Here is a 21,684-nt window from a genome sequence, read left to right as displayed (position 1 = left end):
TCTAAGAATGGCGCTACTTTTTATATATAGGGGTTTTAGTGCTGCTCCAGAGAACGGCAGACGGCCCGCGCAAGGTCTCGTCAGGCAGGGGTGTCGGTGACTCTCCGATGCAATTTCCATAGTTTCCGTGGTGGTCGGCTGATGGGTCATGGTGCCTGGGTTTCGGGGGATCGTAGTATTGTGGGTTGGGTCGCCTCTGCAGCTCACCGACGACGCGGCGGCTGCTTTTGGGTCCCCGGCCTCCCGCACGCCCGCGTTCGGCGTTAGGGCTAACCCTCCTGTCGGCGTGGCCGAACGAATGGGGCGCTCATTGGTTGTAAAACTGCGGCTCACCGAGGGTGTGGTTCCGCTGAGTCGCCTTGATGTTTGGGAAGATATTCCGGTGATCCCAGCGGCACCAAAAATTTTGGGCGCTTTGAAAATTTCAAAAGTCACGGAGCCGACGCGAAGCACGTCTGCACGCCTCGGTCATCTTCTTCTTCGTCCTCTCAAAAGAATAATAAGAAGTCGCAAGGGCATGCGAAAGAGTACTGCTCCGCCTCGTCCAGGCCCTGGTGATGAATTGAGTGACGTATAGCATGCCGTATGACTACCACTCGCTAAACAAACACGACCAAGAACAAGTCCATGCAATCCTCAGAGACGCGTACAAACCACCTCAAACGAGGAGCTAGCGGCCCTCAGGATCCACAACCCTTCGCTGAGCTGTCGGGCGCTTGTTATGGCTTCACAAAAAGCCAGACTAGAGAACACGGCGGCCGGCAGAGCCATCCTCCACCGGGCTGAAACAGCAAGGAACTCCATGCCTTCGATGGGCAACGATCACTCCCGCCCGAGGTCAGAAGCAGGATCAAGGCGAGCCCCATCCCAAGAACATGAGTCATCAACTCCAAGAAGTTACGAAACGTACGTGGACGTGGCGGCGTACCCCAAAAGGGACCTCTTCGCGGTAGCTCCCTGTACGGGAAAGACAACTCCTTCACCCATGCGGCTGCCGTCAGGACAGAGACCCCAGCTGCGGTGTTGACCATGGCCGCGGCGCTAGTAATAAAGCAACAGGACAAGCTGGGCAGGGAAGTTCGCGTCGTTACCGAGTCGCAACTGCCCTGCCGTAACTTTACCAATGGACAAACACCGCTGCTGGCAAGCCCAGATCCTAGTCCGGTTGCTGCAAGAATCCTATCGAATCACGTGAACGCCGGGCCACACGGGACTGGAGGCGCCGGAAAGGGCGGATGCCTTTGCTCGAGTTCTAATCAACCGAGTGGGGCAAAACCAACCGTCCCATCAATCCCCACCCTTTAACTTCGTGCCACGGCGATCCAATTACTGCAACCGCCTCTAAATCCAGCGGCTCAACTTCAGGATTTATCCTCCTCCTCACAAAAAGCTAAGCATTGAAGAGGCAGTAACTCTCAGACCTACACAGATACAGCAAAATGAACCCACTAACATATCGCGGCATCTGCCCCTAGTGTGGCGACACACGCCCTACACTCTTCCACATCTCGTGGGGGTGTGCGGGCAAACCTCAGCGCCTAAAGAAGTAGCACTTATTGAGCGGTGGGAGGTAGAGTTGACCGGCGATACCCTGTCGGGCTAAGAAGAGCTCGTCCAGCAAGTTCGTCGACGAACCATGGTTAAGGAAGTCCTGGAAGGAGGACACCACCCACTAGACCTCAAGAGCAACAACCTCGATGGTTCAAATAAATCTTTTCTATCTCTCTATCTCAACACGAAAGAGTTTAAAATGATGTGGTGAATCCGTCTCACGCTGGTTTTGCTGGAAATGACGTAGCTGACGATTTTGTGGACACTGCACTCTCACAACCCCTTGAAGTGAAAATAGCAAAAGCAATGAAGTCACGAAATTGGATATCTGTACTAAATTTCTGTCGCTTTGCAGTCCGCCACATGTGCGTTTTGAAACCAGGCGGTTTCGTCGAGACGAGGTCTTTCCATTGCATCCAATAAGGACCGCTTCTGCAGATATCCCTGTATAGTTATTCAAGAGGGTCGTACCGATTCTCCGCTCTCAAATTCGTGCAATGAGATAGAAAACAACTTTGTGTGGTCGCGCCCATGCTACGGTGGTGGAAACGACGCTCTTGTCGAGAACTTGCCAAAGAAAGGATTTCCAGATCCGCTATAACCCGCGAGGAAGCTTCACACATTTCATTTGTATGGGACACTGACCTGTTAGACAGGTGATGGACACCCCAGTGACACTGCAATAAACGCTCAGGCACACAAAAAGCTGGCGCCAATCGCCACATCAACCAGCCTGTAGCTAGAAGAATGCAGCAACACCTGCTCCACTCCTTCTTGCACATGCTGTTACTCGGTTATTTACGTTTGCCACATCCCCAAGTGTAAAGCAGCTAACTTAAAAAAAGTCCAGGTAACCAGCTCCCAGCCTTTTTTTGTACCCCCCCCCCTCTTTCCCTTATGCACGATTGGTTAAAACGGTTGTAAAAGACACAAGCAAAGCAATGCGAGTCAACGTAGACACGTTCCGTCTGGATAGGAAGGTTCTCTTTATTATCGACTACAGTTCCGTCAAGTTAAGGTTAAATACATATACCTAAAAGACACATCCTATTTGGGATGCCATTGGTCGCACAATTATGTTTGTCACAAAAGCAAAGAAAGATTTTACGGATGTAACCACAGCAGTGCGAGTAAAACAGACTTCCAAATAGATAAAAACTGTAGCCCTTTTGAAACTGACAAAAGTTTCGCCATGATAAGACGATAACTAAATATCTTGTCAACGAGCTTATGATGCAGCGATACTCTCAACAATTGGAATTTATACGGGTGTCACACGGCGCCATTTCGATCGTGTTCGTGCCCCATCAGGGAAGAATTTCTCATCCGCGATTCACACTTCTGCACACGCTGCGGGAAGTAGCCAATCGCGGTCGAGAATTTCTATCCAGATCCGCCTCGATCGCGATCGAAAGCGAATGTATACAATAGTAGTGTCACCGGTCTATACCAGTGCCAATAATATCATCGGCTCACTTTTGGATAATAAACAAAGGTAAATAATTAAAGTAGTACTAAATAAATGACACAGCAAAATGCTATTGTGTGGCACGCACGCAATGGCAACACAGGGACGGTTTGTAAAAGTAATGGTAACGGTGTCGTTTACTAAGTTTCTCTTTTATGAGGTAGTGTTACATTACCCAAACTGGCCACTGGCCTAATCATCACCTGAGGCACCGTCGAGTTCACTGATAGGGTAGCGATAATCTTACTTGACTCTGCACTGACATGAGTTAAGCTGCCCTCCGTTGATAATTCATGCAAAGGTGCTTGCGCGGTATAAAGCCAAGGCAAGGGAACCCAACGAAGCTTTCATTGCCCAAAATACAGGCGATAAGTGTGTAGCCAAGCCTTCAGTTTAGCTACAATAGGTAGGTATATACTATCTAGAAACTCAGTTTGTGGCAAATGGTTCTTTCAGTTGTCCTAAGTTATCTGTCATGTTCTTCAAGAAACCATCAGTTGTAATAAGCGGTCCTGCTGTCACCTTGTTCTCGTCATTCGTCTATGTAGCACTTCTTTCTTTTGCATTACCAACTCGCTCAGCAGTCAGTCGCTTACAAGTTCGAGATTAAAGATGAAAGACCTAACACTGCCTCGCATGCGTCTTGGCAATCAAGAAATAAATCATTGCATTGGCCGTGACTTTAAACAATCAACTGTTGATGGGTTCTCGAAGGCACCAGAGCAGCATCGTAATGACAGAACTGACTTGTTACAATTACTAGAAACCTTCCATCGGTTCAAATATTCTTCGCAGCTGCACGTTTTTGCCTTTTGACACTGCAGAATCATTAGAAAAAGGTAGTACCATAAGGGTTTCTTTACTACAACACTGTCAAAACACTCGGACAGAAAATTATATGAACTAAACGCTGCTGTCCAGGTTCTTTTGCGAAAACTCCTACGCTGTAGTTACACAAAACATAAAATTGCAGCCCAATTGGGTTTGTCTTCAAATGAGTTTGTTTGAACTACGTTCACAACTACCACTTATGTCAACAGCGTGCACTGATCAAGTTATTCAAAATCTTTTGGCACATAATTTCGTTGAACGCGTATTGTCTCGTAATTTGAAAGACTCAGCTGGCATCATTTACATTGTGCATTACACCAAGCTGTTTTCCACTGAGTTCGAAAGAACCTGGTTTCCGCCTGCTCTGTGCAGCGTATGTTGTTCACTGCTGTCAAATAATCTCAGCGTTGTTTTCCTGCCCAGGTTCACACTCACGTACCTGTGCAAAAGTCGCGGACGATTGACTTTATATGCACACTAATCTCACTGTTTCGGCTGCCCATCTCTGTGCTTCACGAGATGTGTGGCCAGTTGAATGTCATCTATAAAGGAATCTCCACACAAATAACATGTAACCATCTCGCACATATGTCCGTCGAGGGTTTCTCTCTCTGCGAAACGAGCGCCGTAGTGGGCCCACTGATTCGGCGATCCATCCATGTGGCGAAGGCCGTGAGTTCTGAGAGTTGAGCTGTTCCAAAAAGCCTTACTACATATTTGGCATACGAATGGTTTCGCGCCCGTATGCAGGTTGAAATGCTCTTTGAGGGACCGCTTGCTCTGGAATGATTTCATACATTTTGGGCAGACATGGAGTTTCTCGCCTGTGTGCGTGCGTTCATGTACATTAAGGTGGGACAACTGCTTGAATGATTTTCCGCATGTCTTGCATCTGTAGGGACTAACGCCTGTGTGCATGCGTTGATGTACGTTAAGGTGCGACAACATCTTGAATAATTTTCCGCATGTTTCGCATCTGTAGGGAGTAACGCCTGTATGCGTGCGTTTGTGGGCATTAGATGGGCCGACTGCGCGAATGATTTACCACATGTTTCGCAATTGTAGGGTTTCATGCCTGTGTGGGTGCGCTGGTGTACTTTAAGGAGACGCGGGATTTTGAAGGATTTGTCGCATGTTTCGCATTTGTAGATCTTTTCTCCTGTGCTTTCTGGCAATGTCTTACTGACTTCGTCATCTTTACAGAGGGTAGATGACATGCTTCACAAATGTAGGATTCATCGCCATAGTGCTCGGTGGCGTGCCTGTGTAGGGTATGCAGTCTGGTGTAAACCTTGCTGCAGACACCGCAGACACCGCATAACTCTTGCTGTTCGTTTTCCTCGGTTCCGGTAGCATTCCTGCAAGTAGCCGGACAAAGGAGCTCAAAATGCCGTACCGATCACCGTTTCCAAAATGCAGCAACACGTTTTCGACAATGCAGATTTGGCAAGCAAAAATGCGCATTTATGCGAAAGTTACTTGATTTACCTGAGTGTTACCTTCATGCGTTTGAATTTATCTTTCCTTTTGGGCTCTAGCTTTGCAGATATTTAAAGCGTCCGAATTTGGTGGTCTGCAACGCGGAGAAAGACGGTACTCATTCGAATTGGAAACAAGAGAAACCTATTTGTTGTCTCAATCCATTATAACCTATATTTAAAAGATGTGGGTGAATAAAATATCCGAAGTTTACTACTGCCTAGGAACCAGCCTGGTTTAAACTTATATAATATTCGTGCATTTTGAAATCGATAACATACGAGGTTTCAGGCACATAGCGTGAGGTGTGCCCTCGGAAGTTAAACATTCGGCATTTAAGAAGACTGTTTTGTCCAACCAAGAATAGATGTAGAAAAGTTGTTTTTGCCGATCGCACTGAGCAACCTAAACGCGCCTATTCCGGTTCCATACGGCGTGGGCACCAATACGTTTACTGCTTCCGTGTTTTCACGCACAAACAGTGAATTATACACTAGTGATGGATGTTTTTTATTGTTCATCGGTCTGTGAAAACAAGCCACATTTGCAGACGTGTACGCGATCATTAAAAAAGAAAAAAACACATATTGCCACCCTCGTCAGATTCGTCACACAAATATAACACGCTTTATTTTTCTTCAACTTTTTTTTTTCTCTGGTGCTACCAGTTTGCCTCCTGAAAGAGCACGCCAGGTGGGAGCTGCCACTGTGCATTTTGCGCTGCCTTTCTTCTTATTTACAACACTGTTCGTGCTGCATCAAAGTGGTTACGGCGCATCAACCGCAACCTTTAGCAAGACGATCCGTGGGGCTACGCCGACGCGTCAAGCGAGCGGTCTTCGAAGACGAGCGAAGGATCATCACACATTTAGACGATATGTTCGATTGCCTTTGCCATATTCGACTGTGACACAGGAATATCTGAAAGTGCTGCCTGTCCAATAAGTTTGGTGTCATGAAGGACATCGCAGTTCTCGATGTTATTGGACAAAGCAGTCAGCAGTGATGACTAAATTATATACACACTCGTCCTTTCAATTTATTTGTCCACGGCAGATTACCGTAACGATGAATGAAGACCCGAGGGAATCTGATTTTATGTGTTTTTTAATCACTTTGCGTTTTAATTGAAATTATATATATATATATATATCGCCTGACGATGGATGGACCCTGGACGAAACGGAATTGAAAACATCGTGCGCCGACATGGTATAAGTGCCTGTATATATGTTATTCTTTCCGGGGTTTTACGTGCCAAAACCAGTTCTGATTATGAGGCAGGCCGTAATTGAGGACTCCGCATTAATTTTGACCACCCGGGGTTCTTTAACGTGCACTACAACGCAAGCACACGGGTTTTTGCATTTCGCCTCCATCGAAATGCGGCCGCCGCGGCCGGGATTGGATCCCGCTAATCGTACCTCGTGCTCAGCATCGCAACGCCTTAGCTGACAGAGGCACCGCGGCGGGTCTGTATATATATAAGCATAACCACATAAAGCCAACAGACAGTGAAGCCAAGGAAAGCATCGGGGAAATTAATTGTGCATGCAATTGGAATGCAGAAAATAATGCAAAGGGAAATGAATAAATTAATAATGAAGAAAAGGGAATAATGAATAAAGTGAAACTTTTATTTCCTACTTCTGTCTCATTTTCTACATTCCAATTTCAACCACACTTATATTCCCTGATGCTTTCCTTGGCATCATTATCTGTTCGCTGTATTATTAACAAAATTGAGCCCTCGGATCCCTTTATACGCGTGTAGATATATATTTATATATTTATTGTCAAGGTGTGTATTGACAGGGTACGCAAAGATTCAGAGGTCGACCTCGGTGCAGTAGCCAGAACCCTGCGAGCAGTCAGGACCGGCGCCATGCGTAAAGTGCTGATGATGCACCCGACTGGCTGGCAATTCGTTGCATTTCATGGGCTGGAGATTTGCCTGGCTAACAGGCACTTCTTCGTTACATTTCTCCCCCGAAGAAAACGACACCATCCTAGCGACCTAAGCATACGGTAACATAGAGAGATCATAGAAGGGCTTGAGCCGACATACATGAACATTTCGCTACCAGGGGGGGGGGGGGGGGGGGCGCTGATCACAGGACAGCGACACAGGCTCTACGACATAATTCACAGGGGAAGTTTGTGCAATTACATGGCAAGGTCCATGATATCTTAGGCGCAGCTTAGAAGGAAGGCCGGGAACTAAAGGTGGAACCCACAGCCACACCAATGAATCGGAAGGCAAGCTTGGGGGGTCAGAGCCACCACGACGAAGTTTCTGGTGTGTCTGATCTGCGCAGTAGGACAACGGGCGAGTTGTCTGCATTATTCAGTATGCTGCGCAGCTTGACATACAGGGGAGGAACGACGACGAAGTGTCTTCTTGATAGAACACTTGTCTCTGTGCTCTCTGAATTTTTGGGGAAATCTTCGCCTTTCGAGGTGCCTCGCCTCCCCGTCTTGCGGCCATGGACGCGGAGCACTCCAGAGGCCCCCTGGCCAGCAGTCATCACGGCCGTCAACCGCAAGGAAGCGAGTTGGCTCCCCCAGCGACACCGAAGACACCGAGCTGTACTCTATGTCGGAAGACGACTCATCCGACGACAGCTTCATACCCGTCCGGAGCAAGAGGGCGAAGAGAAAGATCGTCAACACATCGCCGTCAACTCCTGCGAGTACAACGACTATGAAGTCAAGGCCTGCGCGCTGGCCACACGTCATCATCTTTATGCCGGAAGAACCCTCAAGCAACCTACGACTACTGAACAGGCAAGCCCTATCCATTTTTCTGGAATGTGCGGTGCCAGATCAAATTAAGGACATCAGAATAAATCCACGGAAGAATATACTCGCCATAGACGTGTACAACGTGAGTGCGCTTGGAAAACTTCAAGCAATCACGGAGCTAGGCGGCATCAAAATGCGCCCCTTTATCCCGACCGACGATACATCCATAGCCGGTGTAATTTATGACATCGACATTGCCATTCCCAATGATGACTTACCTAGCCTCATCAAGCCGGCAAACGAGGGCACTATCATTACGCAAGTGCGCCGCCTTGGGAATACGCGCTGCGTAAAAGTAATTTTCAAGGGGGATTGTACACCATCCCACGTTAAAGTCGGACATTTCCGTCATCCGGTTCGACCATTCATCCAGAAGCCGCTTCAATGTCATCAGTGTTTCCGGCTAGGACACGTCAAGGGCGTGTGTCCCAACCCGCTACTGTGTCCCCGTTGTGCTGAACCTCACGCAGAAGAGACCTGCGGTGCCACGGTTCTGAAGTGCGCCAACTGTAATGGCCCTCACGCTGCCTCTTCGAAAGACTGCCCCCGCATCAAGACGGAGCGCGCGGTTCTCAAGCAAATGTCCAGAGACAATTCGACACACAGGGAGGCAGCCGAAGTAGTCCGGCGTCGGCGTCGACGTCGGCACCGTCGTACGTCTTCAAAGAAGGCGCATGCTCGAAGTGATAGTGCCCACTCCACTGCGGCACCACTTAGTCGCGCCGCGAAAAGTCCCACCACTTCCACGAAGGAAGCGGATAAGACTCTTTCTTTAGAGGAATGGCCTACGCTACCGAGCCGCTCCCTTGCCAAGGAACCTCAGAAGGTAGTCGTCCAACCGGAGCCTTCTCCAGTCATGGATGACGCACCTAAAACAGATCGTCAAGTCATTTCGGTTCTGCGTTCCCTCATGGACGCCATCCGAGCACTTTTAGTCGACATGGGGACAACATCTGCTCGAAGCGCACTTAAAGTGCTGGACGCCTTAAGCCCAGTGCTTGAATCCCTCAACTAGAAAGATGGCTACCCATACCCCATCCTTCCGAAAAGAAGTCAAGGCAGCGTCCGTCATCCAGTGGAACGCCAGAGGGCTAAAATCACGCCTTTCAGATTTTCGTCAGTTTGTGTACACCAATGCGTTTCCACTCATCGTCATTTGTGAGCCCAACCTGTCGAAACCAATGAGACTGTCAGGGTACGAATTTATTAGGTCTTCAACAAATGGTGCATGCAGCAAAATCATCGTTTATGTTCGTCGTGAACTTACCTATGTTTTGCAACCAATTCCGCCTCACGACGACAATCAATATATATGCATCACAGTTAAAAGAACAAACTATTGTTTACTCTCATAGGCGTGTATATATCGCCTTCAAGCAATTTTGAAACGAAAGATTAGCAGATATCTTGAGTGTGTGTCCTGCCCCATGGGTCATCATAGGAGATTTCAATGCACACCATCCGGCATGGGGAAGTACAAGAACCAATGCAAAAGGACGAAGATTAGCAAGCATCGCCTACAACTATGACCTTACTCTCCTGAACGATGGTAGCCCCACCTTTCTTCGAGGCGTCACATACGGCAGCTGCCTCGACCTTGCTTTCGTCTCCAACTCTCTCGCCAAATGTGTGAAGTGGTTTCCAGACATTGAGACGCATGGGAGTGATCACATTCCCACTTATCTTAACATCAAAGGCTTGTCGTCTAGATCTGGTCCACGGAAGACCATTCGGACCATTCAATGGGCCACCTTCAAATCTGATATGGAAGATGCTTGCCGCGAGGGCCTACAATCCGGGTTAGAGCAAACAATTAAAAGTACGATGCAAAACGCCACCCGCATGATGACGATCTCTTCCAAGCGAAACGACTTCGACATAGAATTAGAGCGACTACGAGCACTTCGTCGCCGGGCGGAACGTCGATATCGGCGTACGAAATCAATCCATGACCTTAGGGCGGCCAGGAGGATGCAAAAGAAGATCCAACGTCGCATGAATAGATTAGCATCGGAACGTTGGGCAACGTTTTGCCAGACACTAGACCCCCGCAAGCCACTGTCTCACATTTGGAAAACGGTGCAAGGTCTGCGTTGCCTTCCGGAACAGCGTTTTCCATTCAAGGCGCTCGCGCTCTTCCAAGGGCGGCAAGACATCGATGTCGCAGAGGACTTTTGTGCTATGATCGCCGACCAAGCGACTCGTCCAGATCCTCCAGCCCGAGGTGACGTCCCCCATTCCCGGGATTGCCGCATGGACCTTCCATTTACAATGGAGGAGCTCGAGGCGGCACTAGCTCTCTGCAGGCGTTCATCTCCGGGTCCAGATGGTATATCATACCGAGCCTTGTGCTATCTTGGAGAATCTGCACGGAGAGAATTGTTGAGCCTTTACAACTCCTCATGGCAGGAGGGAAACGTTCCTGACGAATGGAAAGTAAGCCGCCTGGTGCCACTCTTGAAGCAGGGCAAATCCCAACTCGAGCTCACCTCTTACCGCCCAATAGCGCTGGCCAGCTGTGTAGGCAAGGTAATGGAACGGATGCTCCTTGGCCGCCTAGAATGGTACCTTGAACACTACAAGATTTATCCGAATTCCATGGCTGGTTTCCGGCGTGACCGCTCTTCCATCGACAATGTAGTTGATCTCGTTTCGTATGTTCAGCACGAAAGGTCCCGTAAACGTTTATCTGCAGCTTTATTCTTAGATGTGAAAGGCGCATACGATAACGTATTACATGAGTCCATTCTCGATGCTCTTGCGACGGTTGGCCTAGGTGGTCGAGTCTTCTTGTGGATTGCAAGTTACCTATCTGCAAGATCATTCTTTGTTAACTGACGATGGCCCGACTACGCAACGCTATACGAGCAGAGGCGTTCCTCAAGGCGGTGCTCTCAGCCCGACGCTATTCAACCTCGCTTTCTTGGACTTGCTGAATACTTACCAACTACCATCAAGATTTCAATATACGCAGACGACATCTGTGTCTGGACTTCGGCAGTCACACGTCCTCAGATACGTGCGCGGCTTCAAAGAGCAGCAACTTTGACAGCGAGCTACTTGTGTAAACAAGGTCTCAGCATATCACCAGAAAAATGCGCACTAGTGGCATTTACTCGCAAACAAATGACGCCTTATGTCATCTCAATCAGTGGGCGGACCATTTCCTATGTCAGAACCCACAGGTTTCTTGGCGTAATCATTGACCGAGACCTCTGTTGGAGCCCACACTGGCCTACATGAAACGGCGCCTGACAGCAACTTCCCAGTTGTTTAAATACTTGACAGGAAAGACATGGGGGATGTCAGTAGACGCAATGCTGAAACTCTACAGAGCTCTCTTTCTCGGGTTTTTAAGATATAGTCTACCTGTACTGAACAACACTTGCAAGACAAATATTCGTGTTCTGCAGGCAGAACAAGCTCAAGCACTCAGAGTTTGCCTTGGTTTACCCAGATGCACGTCAACAGAGGCAACTATTGCGATTTCTCGGGACCATCCGATGCAAACTCACATTATGGTGGAAGCCCTGAGAACGCACATCAGACATTTTGCACGTGCCCCCTATCACCACCTTGCAACACTACCTTCGGACCGGCGCCAAGCATCGTTCTCTAAAACTATCATCAAGTACAACGACAAACTTCCCTCGGGCTTCACCGCTGCATCTAAACCATCGATACCCCCTTGGTGTCTTATTAGCCCCACAGTACATCTCAGTGTACCAGGAATCAAGAAAAAATCTGAGCTGTCGTCACCTGTGCTGAAACAACTGTCTCTGCTTCTTCTACACGAGAGGTATGCGGACAGTGTACATATTTATACTGATGGTTCCACAAACCTCCAATGTTCGTCCGGTGCTGTGGTTGTCCCAGCAAGAGCTATTACCATTAGCTTCAGGACTGACCACCCAACGGCATCGACATCTGCGGAACTAGCTGCTCTTCGTGCGGCACTTCGTTTCGTCAATCGGGAGTCACCTCGACAATGGTCAATCTTCAGTGACTCAAAGGCAGCCCTACAATCTGTGCTATCAGCTCTGCGTCGCGGGCCATACGAACAGCTCGTGTTCGATATTAGATACTTACTCCATACATCACAGGAGAAAGGACACCACGTAACGTTTCAGTGGCTTCCAAGTCACTGCGGCGTCATAGGGAATGAAAACGCCGATAATGCCGCTCGGGCAGCTCTTGACGACACACAGGAAGAGGCCATACCGCTCTCACGGTCCGACGCAGCCAGCAGACTTCGAGTGCTTGCACAGGAGATCACGCTCTCTCTATGGTGCACACCAAGCAGCCAGACCAACCGGAGCAATCGTCACTACCACCTGCCCTCTTTGATGCATGTCTTTATGCCAACTGGACTCCGCCGAAAAGAGGCCACTATGCTTTATCGCTTATGGCTAGGGGTGGCATTCACGAAATCTTATTCATTCCTCATTGGAATGGCCGACAACCCTTTTTGCAATGCCTGTCTTTGCGAGGAGACGCTAGAACATATTCTATGCGACTGTCCTGAATATGATGTTCCGAGACAGTCCCTGGCGTCCGTTCTAGCACACCTGGACAATCGATCACTGTCAATTGAAACCATTCTCGCGTGTCGTCGACAGAAGACATCGCAGCTGAAAGCAACGAAGGGACTGCTTAGGTTTTTAAAGGAAACAGGCTTGGACAAGCGGCTATGACAGTGATGTCACGTACCACGCAAGAGTGACGGACTGTGACTGACGATGTGTGTGTGTACGTTATGTGCTCTCTCTCTTCCTCCCCATCTTTCATTCCCCCTCACCCCGCTCCCATGTGTAGGGTAGCAAACCGGTTGTCCTGAACTGGTTAACCTCCCTGCCTTTCCTTCTCCACTCTTTCCTTCCTTCCTTTTTTGACATACAGGACCACATTCCAATCAATCAGGCTAGTAGGGTAGAACGATATCGATGGCGCAGGAAGTTTCGCAATCTTACAGTAAGAAAAATGGAGAAAAGCCAGTGGTGGCTTGAGTGGTAGTATTATAGGCGAGCTTTGCGAACGGAAGCGCAGCGTTCCAGTTGGAATGGGCGGACGCGACGGACGTGGCGAGCATGTTCCTAAGAGTACGGTTACGAGTACGGTTTAGAGTACTCATTCGTCGGCGGATGGTACGTGCTAGTGGGCCAGTGGATAATGTGACACTTCTTCAGAGGCGACGTTACGACTTCAGATAGAAAAGCGCGGCCTTGATCACAAAGAAGTTCCCGAGGGGCTGCATGACGAAGAATAAAATGCCACAGTGTGAATGATCCAACGTCTTGGACAGTTGCAGAGGGAAGTGCAGCGGTTCCTGCATAGCATGCGAGATGATGCACTGCAACGATAATGAAGTGGTTTCCAGCACCGGTACAAGAAAAGCGGACCGTAAAGGTCGATCGATCAAAAGGACGGGTTGGTCGAGGATGTGGCTGTAAAGATGCGGCAGTCAATGTAGGGACCTACTTTCGGCGCTGGCAGTCGAGGCAACAGCGGGCAAACTTGCGAAGGAACTTGTACATGCCAGGCCAGTAATACCGGAGCCTAAGGCGGGTGTAGATCTTTAACACGCCACCGCGTGCACATTGAGGATCAGTGTGAATCAATGCGCATAAATCATCCCGAATATGACGCAGTATTACTAGGAGTCATTGCCGAGCCTCGGGGACATAGTTGCAACGGTAGAGGAGTTGGTCGCGAATAGCTAATGGATGTGCCTGCCGCCGTCGAGTCCTAGATGTCGTGAAAGTGGCAGGATCAGCGAGAAACTCCAAAAGCGAAGAAATCAACGGGTCTTTGCTCTGCTCAGAGCGCATGTGATGGATGGCAAGTGCTGACAGGACAAACTTGAGTGGGCAAATACTGTGTACGGCAGGTGAAATTGGCGAACGAGGGAGATCGTCGGCATCGGTGTGCTTGCGTCCAGAGCGGTACACGAGCGACCCGGGTGCAAATTGAGCGCCCAGCACACGAGGCGGCCGGAGGGGTCTTTGAGTGAGGAGAGCCAGCATAGCACATGGTGGTCCGTTACTACATCAAAATGGCAGCTGTATAAATAAGGTAGAAATTTCGTAAGGGCCCAGAGTATGGCTAAACACTCATGTTTAGGAACAGTAGTTTAGCTCCGAATTTGTCAGCGTGCGGCTAGCATAAGCAACCCCGTATTCCTCAAGACCACGTTTGCGTTGGACAAGAACCACCCCAAGGCCGACTCCACTAGCATCGGTATGGACTTCAGTTGGGGTGGAGTGATTTATAATGCTGGGGAGTGTCCAAAGCGCCGCGCGAATGCAAGGGAGGTGGGACGACCTTTTTTGGGGAACTCCCCCGCCGCGGTGCTGCTGTACCGGACCCGTGGGCTTTCTCCGCTGCGGAAGCTGCGCCAAGGTGGTGGGCGTCTGCTACGAACCTGATATTTTGGTTGCTATTAGCCAACATTGCGATAACTTGGGATATAGTAAGCACCACGTCACCGCAAGGTAATAGTGCAGTGACTAACCGCGCAGAGAACGCGTTTGCCGGCTGTGAATTCGGGCATTTTGTCTATATCCTCCTAGCTCGCTTGGTGCGCGCTTACGCCGCTGTTTGAGTAACGCAATCCGCGCGGTTACTTAAGTGATGCGATGAATGTGCAACGTGAACGTGCTGCAGAATAAAATAAGCTGGAGATCGTGTTGATAACCACGAGAACGCAGCAGATATGGCTAGCTCATGCTAACGCTTTTTCACCCTATCGTTTCCTTTCTTTTGTTTCATGCATTCGATTTGTTTTACAAGAGTGCCTCCCGCGCTCTGCTGTTTCTTTATTAAGGCGAAATCCTTAACTGGCTCTTGGGAAGCGGAATGTGGCCGTCGGCGGGGCCGCGGTACCAAAAATAAATACAAACCGCATAACTATCGCGTCTCGTTGACTTGGCATATATACCAAAGTATAGTGTGGAAAGGCAGAAATGTCTGACTAAGATGACTGAGGGGTCATGGCTTAATTAACTTGATGTACTTGCAATCACGTCACGACTAACTCTAACAATATGACCCAGCACTCTGCACCAAATATCAAGGTGTTTATTGACAAGGTACGCAAGGATTGAGAGGTGGACTCGGTGCGCCAGTTAGCGCCCTGCGAGCAGTGAAGACAGGCCCCCTGCGTAAAGCGCTGGTGATGCGTTTGACTGACCGGATCTTCGTTACATTTCATGCGCTCGAGATGCGCCTGGCTAACTGCCACTTCTTCGGCGCAAAGCGTGGATAACACAGACTTCCGAGGGCGAGATCGAGGGTAATTGGGCATCGCAGCGATGCCCTCTCCCTTCACGCAACACCTGGCGCACTCTATCGGCCGCAGATGCGCCCTTTCGCCCGCTCTGCTCCACCCAGGCGCGCTCCTGCCGTGCCGTCGCAGCCAATCGTAATTTTGGGTGCCGTTTCTCTGCTGGATGCTGGCTTTTTTGCTCAATGAGCCATTTGATGCATTCGCATCAATATATTACTTCGTTCCTACGTACATAGATGGGAGCCCCCGAGGTATATATGCGCGTTAATGGCAGAGCCGTATTGTCATACTATCTGATATTCTGCCATTTCAGGGATCAACACTTTGGATGAATTCCACGGCTTAACGCGCCAACACGACGATTTGATTATGAAGCACGCCATAGTGGAAGACGGCGAAATAATTTTGACCACAAGGGGATCTTTAACTTGCCTCCAATGCACGGGACACGGGAGGAATCATAACTTTGATCCTGCGCACAAGTTCGTCAGTGCAAGCATAACTGAGATCGAGGTAGCATTCCGTGTCCTCTCCGAGTTGCCCCTATAGAACTACTAAGGATATTTGGGCTCACCTCCCGTTGTTTTCCAAACTGGCTGATGCTTCCTCCATGCCAGCGTGGCTTGTACTGGGTATTGCGTCATCGCCACTACTGCTGCACACAGGAGGCCGGTAACCGGTGCTTCCTTTTCCCGCCATGTCTGTATGCCCTGAAAGCACGCCTGTTGATTCGCTAGTGTGCCTCATTTACGCCATTGGCAATTTTCAAAATAACCTTGCATGGTCTATAGCATCAAATGCCCTTTAAAATATTGTTTTTGATAAGGTAGCGCCGTTCGTGTTGAAAGGACAGGTCTAAAACCTTACTGTGATGGCGTTATAACCAAGCGTTCATCAAAGAAATTATATTATTTTAGCGAATATAGTAATCTCTACTCCCTTTGAGAATGTTATCGTTATTGAAACCAGCCTCTAATATCCCAAATTATTTATCTCCCTTCTCTTGTGCACCAGGTGCTTTTCATTTAGCTGCACCAAATTTATAAAAATTGCCAGTGGCAGGCAGAACAATTCTAGCCCTTGAACTCTATTACTAGATGAGATGGACATTACTTCAAATAGAAATCGAAATGCTTCATTAAATAGTTAGCACAATTCCACAGATAACAATATGGCACAAATTGCAATTTATGAATTGTAACAGGTGCATTCCAACATTGGCGTTCCAATTTAATTTTGTGCTTAAATGCATAAAACACTGTTCTCAAAAAGAGGTAAGTGGAACAACAATGCTTGTTTACAGCGAGTTTATTGGCGCATATATCTAAACCGATGCCATCGTCAGAATACGAACGAAGCTGATATGGCTTGCAAACTCCGTGGCTAGATTGCGTAGGTTGCAATATGTGCAGTAGATTATAAGTAAAAACCTAATTAGTAAAGTTCCTGAATTAGTCAATTCCGAATTGGTTCGTTAGTGGAAGCAACGTCAGCCTCATCGAGTTCGAGGGTTTGAATTGTTCTGCCTTCCAATGGCTATTTGTAAAAATTCGGCGCAGCTGAATTAATACACCCTATATAATGGTTACTTTAGCACCGTTCATAGGCAGAGCAATAATAGGGGTAAATGAAAGAATATATACCATGCGATATATTTTAATGACCCCCACACATAAAAAATGCGATTCACTTCAGGCGATAAAAAAAGAAGCGCCGAGTTCTCCACGTCATCATCATCATCAGACTTTTTATGTCCACTGCAGGACGTAGGCTTCTCCCTGCGATCTCCAATTACCCCTATCTTGTGCTAGCTGATACCATTTTACAGCTGCAAATTTCCTAACTTCATCACCCGACCTAGTTTTATGCCGTCCTCGACGGCGCTTTTCTTCTCTTGGCCAGCATTTTGTAACTGTGTCGACATATTCGTTGACAGATATCCGCTTTTTCCCCTCCGATATCGAAGCCTGACGCACGAAGAACGCCCGATGAACTGCCCAGGTGACGGTTTTATCGGTTAATGGATTGACCACCTGTGCGCGACTCTTACTCGCGAAGATAATGTCGCGGCGACCTACCGTCGCTTGGATTGGATGCTTCAACAGGTAATCACAGCGAGCTATTCTTCGTCAAGACAGTGTCGAGAATAACGCTGGTGGCGCTTTCAGCAATCATCGCGCATCCAGTTTCGGTATGGAAGCGACAAACTAGAATTTCTGTCGCCGAATACCTCGACAATGGGAGACTCTTGCACGCAGAGTGACTCACGTAGATTGTTGTTTGATCTTTTTTTTGAACTTCTTGCACGGGTTTTCGCGTGCTAGAATGCATGTGGGTAGTGTCGGAAATTCTTTTCTTTTTAAAACCAAATTAACATATTCCATTGAGGTGACAGAGCACATGGAGGCGTACAGTTTCCATACCGCTTATAATGAAACACGTAATCGAAATTTGGATATCAAACTGCTTTAAAAGTGTGAGACGACGATTCATTGGTTTTAACACTCCCGAATGGCACTATGCCTGAATTTTCTCTCTTGTTGGGAATACAGAACTCAATAATACAACGGCGGCCAAACAGACGAGGAGAAATCACATGTCCAACATCACAGACGCATACCCTGTTCTATGTCATCTTTGTCGGAGTTCATTCTGCGCCATTGCTTTCACTAATTACGACATCCTTGCAGTCTTTTCTCACGCCAAATTACAAATTAAGAGAAAGGGAGCAATGTGGAGTATCTCATGTAGTTACCAATTTCAATAGTAAAGAGCATCGCAACTAATGGCACACAATTTTGAGAGCGCGTACTGCTGAATTCGTTCCTAACGACGGGGACACAAAACCTTGTGTCCCCGTCTTGGCCTAACTTGGCCTAATTTTTTCGCTGTTGCGACTAACCATTTTCACAGGCCAAAAATGTCTTCTCGCGCATTTCCCATTGTATCCCCTCTTATGGCTCCCCCTATATGAATGCCCATATTGCTGTCTTACAACTGTTAAATGTCCACCATGGATAGAACGAGGGCTCACGGATTATTCGCATACTCTCTTCGCAACTAGTGCACTTCCTTGTACGTGCGAGCAACTTCATCGCCTTGCCGAATAACCTGTCAGATCATCCTACTCGTGCGCCACACAACATGCGACTACATTTCAACCTTGTGAATAATAAACCAGGCAGAATGCAGGCTCACGGGTGCAGAACTATGCACCCGAGAGCCAGCGGCGACGCTGTACGAACATATCGTATTTATTTATTTATTTATTTATTCAAAATACCCCTAAAGGCCCTCGCGCAGGAGGGTATTACATAGGGGGTGTTCAATACAACAAAAAAATGTTATAAAGTGGGATTAGTCAAACGTGAAAAGAACAACGCATGAGCGAACACAAATATCACAATAATATTAGCTCCAAGTAACACAAAGATAGACATGAAAGAAGCAACAACAAACAAAGAGAGAACAATGTGTCGGAAGTTATACAATAAAAATAGCAATAGTTTTATTTTCACTTCACAACTTCCGTCATTATTAGTTCATGAAATTTAACAGAATCAATGACGGTGGCTATGTGTGATGGCAGTGCGTTCCAGTCAACGATTGTACGTGGAATGAATGATTGTGAATAGTTAAGGGAATGACACGCAAAACGCTTCACTTTGAAAGGATGGTCACGTCTGGGAAGGATGGAAACTGGTGAAGAAAAGAAGTCGTCATGAAGCAATGGGTGATGATAAAGTTTGTGAAACAGTGATAACCGTGAAACTGTGCGTCGTTGAGACAAGTCTGGCAGTTCTGCCCGAATTTTCAATGCTGAGACACTAGAATGACGGGAGTAGTCTGAAAAGATGAAGCGAACTGCGCGGTTTTGAAGTGATTCGATGTTGTTGATTAAGTAAGCTTGGTAAGGGTCCCAAATGGCACATGCATACTCGATTTTAGGCCGTATTAGGGTGATGTAAGCAAGTTTACGTAGGTGCGATGGAGCATGCTTCAAGTTATGTTTTAAGAGACCTAGTGACCGGTTAGCAGATGCGAGTATGACGTTGATGTGATGATTCCAGGATAAGTCTGAACTAAGGTAAACACCAAGGTATTTGTAAGTAGTAGTAAGTTCAACTGCAGTATTATTTAAAGAGTACGAGGTGGCAATGCGATTAGGGCGTTTAGTGAAGGACATAAACTTAGTTTTAGAAGTATTAAGGCACATTAACCATTTCGAGCACCAAGAGGTGACGCAGTCCAGGTCAGCCTGGAGTGCCCGTTCATCATCTTTACATAAAATTTTGCGATAGATCACGCAGTCGTCCGCGAAGAGCCTGATTTGGGATAAAACTGTGTTAGGCAAGTCATTAATAAAATTAAAAAAAGCAAGGGGCCCAGGACGCTGCCCTGAGGAACGCCTGAGTACACTTTCCCAAGGGATGAGGAACTGTTATTGACGGATGTGAATTGGACTCTTCTTGAAAGGAAATCTTTAATCCATGCGAGTACAAGCGGATGAATATTAACCTGTGTTAATTTGATTAGCAACCTGTGATGAGGCACACGGTCAAGGCTTTGGAAAAATCAAGAAAAATTGCGTCAGTTTGTATGCCAGCGTCAACGGAAGAATGTAAATCATGAACGAACCCAGCAAGTTGAGTGTCGCACGAGTAGCCCTTTCGAAAGCCGTGTTGGTATTTGAAAATGATGTTATGCTCTTCCAGATAGTTAATTACCTGCGAGTATATAGTTCGAGAAGTTTGCAAATGGTGCTAGTTAATGATATTGGCCTATAATTAAGTGGGATGAACGATCACCAGATTTAAAGATGGGTGTTATTTTAGCGATTCTCCAGTCTTCAGGGATTGAACCAGACGACAAGCACTGCGTAAAGAGAGCAGATAAGATGCGATGAATGCCCTGAGCAACATTTTTTAGTATCTTGTTATTGAATCCAAGGTGATCAGATGCTGAAGTCGTTTTAAGTTTGCTGAGTAAGGAAAAGATACCGGCTTCGTCAATAACTATTTCGGGCATTGAGTTAACGGAAAAAGGGATTACAGTTGGCGATGACGTAACGTCCTCTCGAGTAAACACTGACAAAAAGAAATTATTTAGGACCTGCGCGCACTCGTCCTCGGGAATCGCGTCACCGGTAGCATTTGAAAGGGTGATGTCGGGATGATTACAAGGGTTTATTGTGCGCCAAAACTTTCTTGGGTTGTTGGTTAACATTGATGGCAGATCGTGAGTGAAAAAGTTACGGCGGGTTGATTTAGCAGCGATTGGTACTGACTGTCACAAAATTTGTAGGGACCAGGAAGCCGATTCTTTATTTTTATTAGCTTGCCTGTAAAGGCGTTTCTTTTTGTTATTAAGTCGCCGAAGCTGGTTATTAAACCAAGGAACTGTGTTAGTACATGTAATTGTTATGACGGGTACAAATTTGTTTATGAGGTCGGCAAATTTATTTTTAAACAAACTCCAGTTTTCATCTACTGATCGGGTTTCATGATTGTCGAGAAACACTCCTGCGAAAGTAGACAATTCCTCGTTGACACGATCGTAGTTAGCTCTACCGTAACACCTAATTTGCTTTTTAGTAACGCTTTTTGAAATGGGTGAAAAGTTCAGGTTTCCTGTGATAATGGCGTGATCGGAAAGACCATCATGATGTACAATATCAGAACAAAGATTGGGATGGTTTGTTAAAATTAGGTCAAGGATGTTAGCCGAGGTTGAAGAACGTCGTGTGGGCTGACTGATTAATTGAAACAATGAGAAATCAAGGCAGATGTCCAGGAAAGCACGAGGCTCCGATTCCAAGGAAGCTTCAGATAAGGTAGACCAATCGATAGTGGGAAAATTAAAATCACCAAATATGACTAGCGTTGGATTAGAAAACTTCGATGATATCTCGACTAATACTCTGCGAAATTCGACTGTGAACATATTCATATCAGGGGGACGATAAACAGTACCAATATTATGTTGGTAGCACCATTCTTCAAAGACACCCATGTAGACTCGAGATATGTATGAATGAAAATGGGAATAGCAATAAGGTCTTTACTAAGGCCAAGAAGAACACCCCCACCTCGGCGGTTTTCACGGTCGCAGCGATACAACTTAAATTCAGAGTCAGTGAGAAGGATGGAATGATCGGGAATGCTGTCATTTAGCCATGTTTCCGTTAGTGCGACGACCGATGCAGAGCATGAATCGATCAGTGAGGAAAGAGGCACGCTTTGGGCACTACACTTCGGATATTAGT

General features: G+C 47.3%; 1 protein-coding gene across 1 annotated transcript in view; it reads right to left on the bottom strand.

Annotated features, from left to right (window-relative positions):
- Window positions 1-5,037: 5,037 nt before the first annotated feature.
- LOC125941727 (gastrula zinc finger protein 5-1-like) overlaps window positions 5,038-21,684 on the bottom strand; it is a gene marked incomplete at its 3' end in the record, with an annotated part of 70,963 nt that continues 54,316 nt past the window's right edge. Inside the window, exon 3 of the mRNA XM_049659540.1 lies at window positions 5,038-5,208. Within this exon, the coding sequence (XP_049515497.1) occupies window positions 5,038-5,208 (171 nt within the window). The remainder of the gene's footprint in view (window positions 5,209-21,684) is intronic.

The sequence above is a fragment of the Dermacentor silvarum genome, unplaced genomic scaffold (assembly GCF_013339745.2).
Source record: "Dermacentor silvarum isolate Dsil-2018 unplaced genomic scaffold, BIME_Dsil_1.4 Seq13990, whole genome shotgun sequence".
Classification (NCBI taxonomy): domain Eukaryota; kingdom Metazoa; phylum Arthropoda; class Arachnida; order Ixodida; family Ixodidae; genus Dermacentor; species Dermacentor silvarum.
This window is presented reverse-complemented; position numbering and strand designations above follow the sequence as displayed.